We start from the raw sequence: 11,785 nt of genomic DNA, 5'->3' as shown, positions 1-11,785 counted from the left end.
TCCATACTCTGCACTTTCCATGGATGGAACCATGCTCTGTAAAATGTTAAAATCTTTCGTTAATCTTCTCCTGAATGTTCTCCCTGAAATGCCTGCTGTGTTCTCTAAACCTCTATTTATTGGAATGATCCCAAAGCTCCGAGGCCCTCGTGGAACATTTGTTTAAACTGAGGTTAAACTACACACAGACAGATTATATGGGCAATTGGTTCCACTGGATTTTTCTAGGTGTATCAATGAAAGCAAGGCATTAAAGACAACCTACATTAAACTTTTCAGAATTTTTGTGTCTCTAAAAGTATTCACCCTCCTTGGCATTTTTCATGTTTTGTTGCCTCAAAACCTGGAATTGAAAGGGATTCTTTGAGAGTTTGTGACAATTTCTTTAAAAGAACATGCCTACAACTTTGAAGAAGTTTGATTTTTTTTATTTATTATTATTTTGAAGCAAACAACAAACAGGACAAAATAACAGAAATCTTCAGTGTACATAACTGTTTGTACTTTGTAGAGCCAGCAATTACAGCTGCAAGTGGCTTTGGATAAGTCTCTATATGAGCTTGCCACTGGGATTTTTGTCCATTCCTCAAGGCAAACGTGCTCCAACTCCTTTATGCTGGATGGTTTTTGCTTGTGAACAGCAGTCTTCAAGTCTAACCACAGATTCTCAATTGGATTGAGGTCAGGACTTTGACTACGACATTCCAACACATTCAAATGTTAATGTTCTTAAACCACATGAGTGTTGGTTTAGCAGTATGCTTCAGGTCCTTGTTCTGCTGGAAGGTGAACCTTTGTCCTAGTCTCAAATCACACGCTCTTGGGGTGACGGGATGTGTTGGGTTTGCGCCAGACAGTGCTTTGTTTAGTGGCCGAAAAAAGTTAAATTTTTGTCTCATCTAACCAGAGCAGCTTCCTCAAACTCAAAATGTGCCTTCTAATTTTCAACACTAAGTAATGGCTTTTTTTCTGGCCAGCCTGCCAAAAAGCCCAGCTCTATGAAGTGTTTAGCTAATTGTGGTCCTACGTACAGATAGACTAGTCTTTGCTGTAGAACTCTGCAGCTCGTTCAGGGTTAACTTTGGTCTCTTTGCTGCCTCTCTGATTAATGTCCTTGCCAGGGGGGGATGAATACTTTTGTAGGGCACTGTATTTATAGATTTTCAAAACCACGTATCAATTTCCTTCCACTTTACAACGACACACTACTTTTTGTTCATCTATCATATGCATTCCTTATAAAATACATAGAAGTTTGTGGTTATTACAAGACAAAGAGTGAAAACATTTTCTTTTAAATTTTTAGATCGTCAGCTTTATAACAGCTTTATAACATTTTGCTCGAATCCTAGTTTGGTCTTAACATTTTATGAGCTGTCCCTGGACAACAATAAATGAATATTTTGATTAGGTGATTTTTAATTCACTGCATTCCATTTGGAGAGGTAGACATGCAGAAAATCTTTTTTTTACATAGCATGTGATGACTAGTTGGGGGTATATCTGCTACGTCATCAAACAAAAGTTTTTAAGTGACTTACGAGCAGGAAACCAACTATGAATCACTGTTTAGCAGACACTTTAACCTCTGCATTTCACTCGCAAATGTATTAATAAATTTAGAAATGGCTGCCTCAGTCCGCTTGAGAAGAGTTTCACCAGAAACCGAAAACATGATGATTATTATTGGATTAAACAACATAAGGTGAAAATAGACCTGGATTGTATTTGATTCCTACTTTGTCATTTTATCTCTGTCATTTCTGTTTCTTAGGCTTTCAATGAATACATCAGAAAAGAGTAGTTGCATTAACCTTCTTCTTTTAAACCTCACCTCAAAGGTTTCTTTTGAAACACAACCATGTCAACACAACGTGTCGACACTTTCTGCAGAACTTCCAGCGCACTTGTTCATCTGCTTCCTCTTTATCAAATTTATTCGACTCGAGCCTTTTGTGCCCCCCTGCAACCTTCCTGTGATTCCTGTGTGTTTGGGTTTATTTTTAAACAGCCGGGGCGATTTTGGTGCTGCTGTCTCGAGCATGCTGCATTAGACTTTGTGTGTGAGGAAGCTTCTGGTGTGAGTTCAAAGGTTTCAGAGCTGAGGCACTTCCTCGTCCCTCCGTTGTTCACATCACAGCGACCTACAGAGATCAGCGTCTGAGCACGCTGACCATGTGTTCTTTCTGACTTATATGAGCCTCCTATCTCACATACGGCAACAGCGGGAAGTCTAAGGGATGCTAAGGAGCCCTGGTGGATTGTGAAAAATCTGGTGAGTGCCTTGCATTTTTTGTTTTTCTTACTAACCAGCTGCATACATTTGGTAATATGAATTCTATATGTGTAATTTGAATAAACTACATAAAATCTGTAAAGTCTTCATTTAGTCTTATGGTGAATACACAAGGGCTCATTCCTATAACTAAAGCAAGTTTCTTGGGATCTTCTAAACTTTTTTCACCTTTTAATATCACATTTGTACATTCCACTGACATTTAACTGACTATTCATTGTTTAAGCTGACTCTTTCTCATCATTGGTAACTTCTGAGACAAAACCTTGATCACAGTGAACTGGGTTGTGTTAGAAAGCTTTCAGCTGTCAAGACACATCTCACAGAGAGCACACCAGCCATTACATAAATCACTGCCTTCAAATGTAAATGTCCGCTACACTCCCCGATGTCTAGTTAATCTGTACAATCTACACAGGTTCATAATGCACTGTTCCTCCTCTTTAAGCTTAGTTAGAGACTCATGTGAACTGAAACATGTAGAGGTATTACAACAGAGTGATGGTTTGGATTTTAAACCTCTCAGAGGGATTAATATGTGGGTAAAATGCTTTAGGCTCAATCAAGCCACTCTGGATGAAGGGTAAATCTGATCATACCTGACGTTTGCTGAACTCCAGAACTGAGTTTTATCATATTTTGCTTGGACACAAAAAGATGTAACACAAATGTAAAAGTAAGATTTTTGTTCCATCTGATTTAGCTCAATCTGAAGACACACTTACAGGCTTTTAATCATTCTAGGGTTTTAATATATACATGATCAGATATTTCCAAGCCTGTAAAATGAATAAAATTTAAATTCAAGTGTAAAAACATTTCTCCTCAACATTACATAAAGATGAAGCCAAAATGGAAAGGTTTCTAAAAAATTAAATAAATCCCAAGATAGGTACAAAAGACATGACTCAGGACCTTAAACGGGGGAGTAGTCATGATTCTCACGGATTCTCACACACTCACAGTTTCACAAAATATCACAGTTTCCATCTATCATGATATGAACACCATATTTTAAGATACAAATGTAAAGCATAATCTTATTGCATTTATTTGCAGCTATTTTGCAACTGCTGCTAAAGCATAAAACACACTGATTGTTACAGTTATAATGATGTTATCTGTAACATTTGTTGACTGTCCATGTCTTTTTCCAAACAATTTGCTTTTATTGTAAGTCAGGAAAAATAGAAGTAGTCACCATTACGCCAGCTGACCAGCAGTGCGCCGCAGAGCCTATACTTTATGTTCATAGAGTTGGAGAAAACTCAGTTGTTCCGGCACCTTTTCTGGGTTCTAATCAGCAACTTAAAACCGTAGAAATTGTATCCTGGAGAATCTTAGCTGTTCTAAAACTGTAACTTTTTAAAACCTCAGTATGGCTTGATTCAGACCACTGGCTCAGACCTGCTACCCTTTTCTTACCGGAAGTGTACATGAGCTTCTAATACATCAGCACAACCATATTTCTAATGAAAAAACATATATTGTTCTGATCCCAACCTGTCTTATTGTTTAGGCTCTAGGCCCTTCAAATGGTTAATGATGTCCTGCTTCACAAAAAAAGTATAAGTTTGTATATTATCTATTGCACATATATTTAAAAACTCAACTTCCACAAAATTATTGTTCCAGATATTCATTTCTTTTCCTGAACTCGAAGCTCTTGGCTGTGCAGACTGATTGTGAGCCCATTCTCCTTATGGTTGGAAAGCATTTAATCTAAAACCAAACATAAAGTCATAAGATCTACACTTATTATTTAGTCAACTGAAATATTAAATTAATGATCAAGTACTCGTTTTGGAAATATAGAAAGAATAAGCTATTTATTCCAGGATCTTGTGGGACTTTTGTGGCACTAGTGGCCTTTATTTTACATTTATTGAACAGGGAATAGAGCAAAGAAAGACAGGACGAAAACATACATTGAGAGGCCTGGGCTGGCAGTCAAACCTGGGACACTAAGGACTGACAACCTCACTTCATGGTGTCCCCCCTCTCCACAAACTAATCCATGTTCTGGCCCACTTTGGATTATTTACATTTATTGTTAATAACTCTTCTATGCTAAGTGCTTTTATAAGTTCATTAAATATCTCAAATTAAACTTTACGTATTTTAAGTCATAGCTGCTATTTACAGCTGTTCCTGTTCTAAACTAAAAATCTAATTTGCTGCCTTTGCTGCCATGATGGTGTGCGTTTTGTTTCAAATGTCATCAGTAGTGTTCTAAACTAGTACTTCTCATGCATGTTCCTTTAAATGTGTCAAGTGCAACCACTGAGTCATGATATGTGTTACATTTAAGCGATAACAGTGCACATCTCTAGCTGCTGGTGATACTTGGGTGCAATTTCAACCTCAGTGTTAGATTCAGTTTGAGCTGGTTCCTCTCCTTAGAAACCAGTTTAAAAATGGCACACAAAAGCTGTCTGTCTGTCTGTCTGTCTGTCTGTCTGTCTGTCTGTCTGTCTGTCTGTCTGTCTGTCTGTCTGTCTGTCTGTCTGTCTGTCTGTCTGTCTGTCTGTCTGTCTGTCTGTGAAGCCTTCTTAAACAACTAAGACAGGTTTAAACTGATACAGACCATGGTTCAACATCCAGGCTTTGCAGTTTTATCTAAATCCTAAGTTGTCTTATTTTAAAGTAAAACTAGTTTATTTACTCTTTACTTTTACTATATTTGTTTCAGAATCAGCTTTATCGCCAAGTTTGTACAGACAAACCGGTACACTTTGCTTTCAGTGAGGTTTTTTTTTAATATATATATATATATATATATATATATATATATATATATATATATATATATATATATATATATAAAATAGTAGAATAATAGAATATAATGTGAGACCAATCAAGTATGCTTAGTATTGTTTTGAATCTCTGACTGTCAAGTGTTCATCAGAGAAACAGCCTGAAACTGTCAGCAGTTGGGGCAAAGCACTTCTTTACCATTAGAAACATCTAAATTAAATGTACATGTTATGGTTAATTTACTGGAAACTAGAGAGCAGCAAAACAAAATACATTGGCTCTTCTAATGCTGTAACTGCGACTGGTCTTCCATACATACAATGTTCAGACAGATTTAAGTGGGCGAAAAAGTGCAGTTCTGCTGCCCTCTTCTGGCCAGTAATATTGTTTCGCGTAATCTTTATTTTCGTGTTCTACTAACCATGTCTAGAAGTTACTCTGTAATGACACAAAAGTTATAATGATTTGTTTCTAATAACATGCATATGCTTTGTCAAATTCTATGAAGGTAAACATAACTTCATGAATAGATTTCTTTTTTTTTTTCATGCTTTAGCTTACTTTGAATCAGCTGAGTGATGCCAAGATCATTTCTGGTGAAGCGAGGGGGGCTGCACCACCTTCGGCCCATAGTGAGAAGCCCCAGTCCCGGATCCACCCCGGTATTCTTCACTAAACCGGAGGAAAACGTGGAGTCTTGGGATGTATCCATGGGGTACTCCACAGCCAAACAACCGGATAAAAAGCCAGCGTCCATTCTAACATCACAGGACGATGTTTACACGGCCAGTCGCACTGATGCAAGCGTGCACCTTCACCTATTCAATCCCAAATCTCATGGTTAGTAACAGATTCCTTTATTAGTCAGAAAGAATATTTATTTTTATCTTATCATTAAAATCTTTCTGATTTTATGATTAATTTCTACAAACATCAAAGTAAATATTAAAATACACCCTTTAATTACTGTTAGGTTTAACATGTCAGAACATTTTAAAACATCATCAGGTCATCATCTGGACATACATACAACCTCAAATGATACATTTAAGACATCATATTTTCTTTGTTTTTGTTTTTTTATTATCACCCAAATACAAGAGCAGGTGATAAAAACTTGTTTCTGAACAGCTTACAATTAACTTTATTACCAACTCGTGATAATAATCATCTAAAATAATTGTCTTTACAACTTTAACAATTAAAATTTGTAAAAAATTTGTTTCTGTCACATTTCTTCTAAGTTGACCTCGAGGATACTTATATATAGAACAGTATAAAGAACAGTTTGTGAGTCAATCGATGATTGCAAGGTGTATGTCAGTTGTACTTTGACAATGTCCCCAACATTTACTTCCTGCATAAGGCCATACCTAATGTTCCCACTGGCTCAACTCTCCTAGATTGCATTCAGTTATGCAGTAGAAGTACATGGCGAGTGTTAAGTTTGCAATCCTTCTTCAAATTATTTGATTTAGTTTTCCACATATTCCTGCTATTTCCCAACTTTTTTAAACAATTGCTGTCACTCTCATTGCCATGTATGTTGGCATATCCACAAATGTATTAGGTGGGACTAAACATTTTGTAAAACATCAAATCCTGCCATGTCCAAAAGTGGGCAAAGTGTGTTGCTCTTCATGCACCCCTGAGCATGTATATTGGAATGAGGGGTGTAAAATTCACATCACTATCCAATCGTTTCGTCTATACATAAAATGCTGCATGTGCCTATTTATATTTCTAACAGGGTAAATATTACATTTGATCAATTTTCAGAATAATACAAAACATTTAGCAGTTTTTTGCATGCTGGAATGAATGTTAAACAATAAATAGATTTAAAGCAAATTATTAAATGTTTATGTGGTAACTTAGGCCTGAGGATAAACACTACAGGCTTAGATTTCTAACCTACAGCGATGCTGGGTTAGAAGTGACATAGATATTGGGAATTTGATGAAATAATTAGGGTGAAAGACTTGAGACTGACTTGGACTTGGCTCTCAATGACTTGAGACTTGTATTGGTTTTGAAAAAAATTACTTGAACATCTCATCCTCAATTATTCAGCATGCCGAGGTGAATAAACCTTCATCAGTATAAAAAGAGTGTCTGCATAGCATAACATGACTTTAAGTAACTCTAATATTAGCTCAAGACTAAGACATTTGAGAAGCACTAAATTCCTTTGCAGGCATGTGCATTATATTCGCTGTGTCAGAGTTATGGTGCTTGTCTCCAAAACATCCATGACAGCCTCGTTTAGCTGAAGACGAAAGTGTGTATAATACATAGTTAGATGCTTATAAAGGGGTTGCTCGAGTGCCATTTACCTAAAGCACTGAATGTGCCCAGGCCATTGAAGCGCAAAGCAAACATGCAATATTGTGATTGGGAGTATGTAGAATGATGAAAAAGATGTCAAATGAAGTTATCTGAGGTTTGATTTTTATCAGTTTATGATCTCGTAAGTTCCATGTGATTTATTTTAAATCATGTAATGATATGTGAAACCTTAGCATGTGGAAAGAGGTTGTGCTAGTTATTAAATATTTTCAAACCTCTATCTCCTTGTAGGTTGCGCTGAGCCCTACAATCCCTTTATCAAAGAGGAGAGAGTAAATGATGTTCCTCCCAAACCAGCAGTATGGTTCAGTTCTCCTGTGAGCTCAGAATATCCAGACAAACTGTCAGTGGGACTGGGACATGTGGCAAAGCCACTGTACATCAAGAGGGAGACGAGGACTGGTGGCTGCGCGACGATCAGTGTTCTACAACAAGAGTGTCCGCTCTGTGGCAAAGTATGTCGACATTTCACCTTTCACCATTTGATCTGATGCACAGGCTAAAACCTGAGGAATCTAAATAACTTTTCCACCAATCTCTAATGCTAAGAACTCTCAGTACGTTTTGATTTTTTGACGTTTGAAGTTTACTCTAGTGAGTGTGACTTGTCTGATTTCGTGCTAAACATCATATATCTTGTCTTTGCAGATATTTTCATCTCTGTTGAGCCTAAAGACACACATGTGCAAAGGTCATGGAGACAAAGCTGTCAATTTAAAGCCCAGCAGGTCTGATAATAAGAGGTCCCCATATAGAGGCAAGGTCAGCATGACAGATGTTTTACAGATGACTTATCTTCTGAAAGGCTGTGGACAGAAAGCAGCACTAAATGTTGCATGGCAACAATTCTGACTTCACTATTTCAGGAGAAGACTTTTGGCTGCGAGGTATGTGGGAAAGTGTTCAAACGCTCCTCCACCCTCTCCACCCATCTGCTCATACATTCAGACACACGACCCTATCCCTGCCAGTACTGTGGCAAGAGATTCCACCAGAAGTCGGACATGAAGAAACACACCTTTATTCACACAGGTAGGTTTATATTTGCTGCTGACATCGTTGACATATTTTACTTCACTCTAACTTTTAGACACCATATTTAACTTATTTTTATGCATTGAAACAAATAATGGCAAATAAGCTGTTGCACTGTTTTAGTCTCGCTGGTTCACCCTGCCAAAAAGTACTTTACTACCACAAAAAGACCAAAGCAAAGTAGTACTTAACAGTGAAGTGGATGGAATATTACTTGTGTTTCCCAAAATTATTTACAAAGAAAAATCTAAAATATGTTTGGCATGTATTTGCATTCAGTCTTCCAGAGTAAATACTTATTACAACAGAACCACCTTTCTCTGCAGTTACAACTCAACGTATTTTGGGGTATGTCCTCACCAGCTTTTCACATCTAGAAAAGGTTTTATTCCCATTACTGTTGGCAAAATATCTCAAGCTCGGTCAAATGGAATTCACGGAATCTGTGAACATCAGTTTTTAACGTCTTGCCACAGATTGGATTTAGATTATTCTGGATGGTTGTATGTTTTTTTTCAGGCTCTAACAGATCTTCCAGGATTGATCCTGGTGTAATCTATGGTTATCTTCCTCCTTGACTACTGCTGCGCCCTCCTAACTGGTTTCCTAGCTTGTGCTGTGAAACCTTTTCAGATGGTCCCAAATGTAGCAGCACATCTGTTCTTCATTTAATCTTGAAGAGTACATGTCACTCCAACTCTTCAGAGACCATCTCCTACCCTAGCACCTACCCTGTACTTCCCTATCACTGTACTGCACTACTGCACATCTTTTTCTGCGCTTCCCACTATGCCTGACCTCAACTTCTACACTGTTACCTCTGATAGAACCTGACTAGCGGTTCTGTCAGAGCGGTCTTCCTTCTAAGTAGCTTACTGTTAGCTTTGACAGTAACTGCACTGTTATGTCCTAATTTGTAAGTCACTTTGGATAAAAGTGACTGCTAAACACATAGACAAACAAAAACACATTTAGCTCCATCCATCTTCCCAGCACTTCTGACCAGCATTCATGTCCCTGCTGGAGAGAAGCATTCCCACAGCATGATGCTGTCACCACCATGTTTCACAGTGGGGGTTGTGTATTGGGTGATGTGCAGTTTTAGTTTTCTGCCCCATATACTGTAGCATTTTTGCTTGTATGACAAAAAGTTATATTTTGGTCTCATTTGAGCAGAGCACCTCCTTCCACAGATTTGCTGTGTCCCCTACATGACTTGTGGCAACTCTAAGTGTGGCATTTCAATAATAGCGTTCTTCTGGCCATTGTTCCATAAGGGCTATATTTGTGGTTGTGCTTTACAACTTCTCAACATGTTTCTCCCTATCTGTTCCTTGGTCTTCATGAAGTTGTTTTCTAACAAACATCTGAGGACTTCAAAGAACAGCTGGATTTATACTAAGATTAAACTACCGTACACACAGGTTGACACGTTTTACAAAATTAGGTAACTCCTGAAGGCAACTGGCTGAACGGGATTTTATTTAGCGCTCTTAAAGTAAAGGGGGCCACAGTAAACTTAACAATGGAAAACGATGCATCATCTTCCTTCCGAATAAGAACAAGGATATTTTACATTTACCCAAAAATGATTTTCTTCTTCTTTTATTTTATTAAGAAAAGTAAAGCAGTTTGAGACTCTCAGCGGGGGTTTCTCTTGCTTCTTTGTGTCAAAGTTATTTATACAATTTAATTAGTATTGTTTTAATCATTTAATTAATCATTTATACTAGGTACACATGAAATAAATTGTCATTATGTGCAACTCGACCTTTCAGAAACTTTCAAACGATCAACTTTGAACTTTTTGTCTGTTAAGTCAACCTGCTCTGTTTGTGCAACAGGGGAGAAGCCTCATGTGTGCCAGATATGCGGCAAAGCCTTCAGCCAGAGCTCCAACCTCATCACGCACAGCCGAAAGCACAGGGACGACCGGCCCTACCGCTGCACTCTCTGCCTCTACAGCTTTCAGCACAAAGCGGACCTACGGCAGCATCAGGAGCAACACTGCACCTACCGTTGACCTCTGGCCTTTCTTCTTCACCACATGAAACACTTTGAGGAAAGCCCCTCTATCTGCTGTTCTGATGATCAGTTTTTTTATATGTATAGACTTCGTTCAGCTACAGTCTAAATTATCTTTGTGGCCAATAACAGCCATTCATACTGTATGAAAAGAAAGACTGCCATAGCTATGGAATTTACTCATTTAGCAGAACCCTTTCAGCTGCTGCTCTCTGCACCTACTTTTTAAACAAATAATCTATTTAAAATTTCCAAGATTGAAATATATTATTTGTCTCTGTTTTAGTCACCTTTTTATGGGTTCCACCTCATCAACCTACAGTATTTAGAAAACACTGCAACACGCTGCTGCAGAGCATTTAAATAAAGGACTTTTCAAACCATGAGTTTGTTTTTTTTAGCCAGTTATAAAACTGCAGAGAAAAATAAGGCAAGAATATGGAGGACGATGAGGAAGCCATGTTTAATAATCTGCAGACCTCCAGTCTGTCCAGGCTGTTCTATGGTCAACTTTACGTGTTCTACTCATGTTTATTTACTGCACAAAGAAACTGAAAGGCAATAATAGGTGCTAAGTTTCTAAACTCATTAGCTTATTTTATTCAATGATGTGGTACAAGGAAAATGTTTTAATTACTATCCTTATCAAGGCATAGTGTAAGGACTTTGATTATTGATTAATTAGTATTTATCAAAAATTATAATTAAACATCATAATTCAGAAAAATTATTTCTTAACCAAAAATCATTACTTACGAATTGAAATCAGAGATGTCCTCTGGTGTGATTATGGGCTCAAAGCCTTTAATAATTACAATTAGTAAATTATTAATATTTGATCATTATTAACCAAAACTACACTAGATGTCACTGTTTAATCAACCGCTTCACTCTTGCTCAAAATAAACACAAACGCTTTCTCTTTATCTATGTGAACATTTATTAAATCAACAGCCCTGATACACCTCGCTATTCTGATTCAATAATCATCACCTAATCAAGAATGCATAAATTCTACACAAAAGGGGTAAAATAACTAACCAAACAAAGATAAAACAACACTATGAAAGTCAAACCAGTAGTTTATGGGCAAAAATGGTAATGGAACAAAGCTTTGGGTTTACTTGTGGGACATGTAACCAGTAGACAGCAATACGTTCACATAGGCAGATCATTTTAGAGCAACCTCCACCAACCTGCAGCCATAAAACCCCTAAAGTGGGAGCTCAGTGAAACACAAAGGGTTGTAAAACGTTTAGGTTGAAACCAGTGGAAAAACACTATGAGTGAAGACAATGGAACAGTGAGTGTTCCACCATG

At 37.5% G+C, this 11,785-nt stretch overlaps 1 protein-coding gene across 1 annotated transcript; it reads left to right on the top strand.

Moving 5' to 3' along the window:
• The first annotated feature begins 1,945 nt into the window (after positions 1 to 1,945).
• Positions 1,946 to 10,838, top strand: LOC124868857 (fez family zinc finger protein 2-like). Its single transcript, XM_047366487.1, has 6 exons — positions 1,946 to 2,275; positions 5,613 to 5,896; positions 7,637 to 7,860; positions 8,054 to 8,167; positions 8,272 to 8,437; positions 10,285 to 10,838. Exons 2-6 carry the CDS (start codon positions 5,635 to 5,637, stop codon positions 10,461 to 10,463), a joined length of 945 nt encoding a protein of 314 aa, XP_047222443.1. The 5' UTR covers positions 1,946 to 2,275; positions 5,613 to 5,634; the 3' UTR covers positions 10,464 to 10,838.
• Positions 10,839 to 11,785: the final 947 nt, after the last annotated feature.

Source organism: Girardinichthys multiradiatus, chromosome 5, assembly GCF_021462225.1.
Source record: "Girardinichthys multiradiatus isolate DD_20200921_A chromosome 5, DD_fGirMul_XY1, whole genome shotgun sequence".
Taxonomy (NCBI): Eukaryota; Metazoa; Chordata; class Actinopteri; order Cyprinodontiformes; family Goodeidae; genus Girardinichthys; species Girardinichthys multiradiatus.
Note: the sequence above shows the minus strand (reverse complement) of the source record. Positions and strands in the feature narration are given on the sequence as shown.

Excerpts from the sequence above, each read along its gene's own strand:
- LOC124868857 (XM_047366487.1), top strand. The coding sequence starts at position 5,635 with ATGCCAAGATCATTTCTGGTGAAGCGAGGGGGGCTGCACCACCTTCGG. Across the intron at positions 5,897-7,636 it reads ATTCAATCCCAAATCTCATG|GTTGCGCTGAGCCCTACAAT; the intron begins GTTAGTAACAGA and ends ATCTCCTTGTAG. Across the intron at positions 7,861-8,053 it reads AGTGTCCGCTCTGTGGCAAA|ATATTTTCATCTCTGTTGAG; the intron begins GTATGTCGACAT and ends TTGTCTTTGCAG.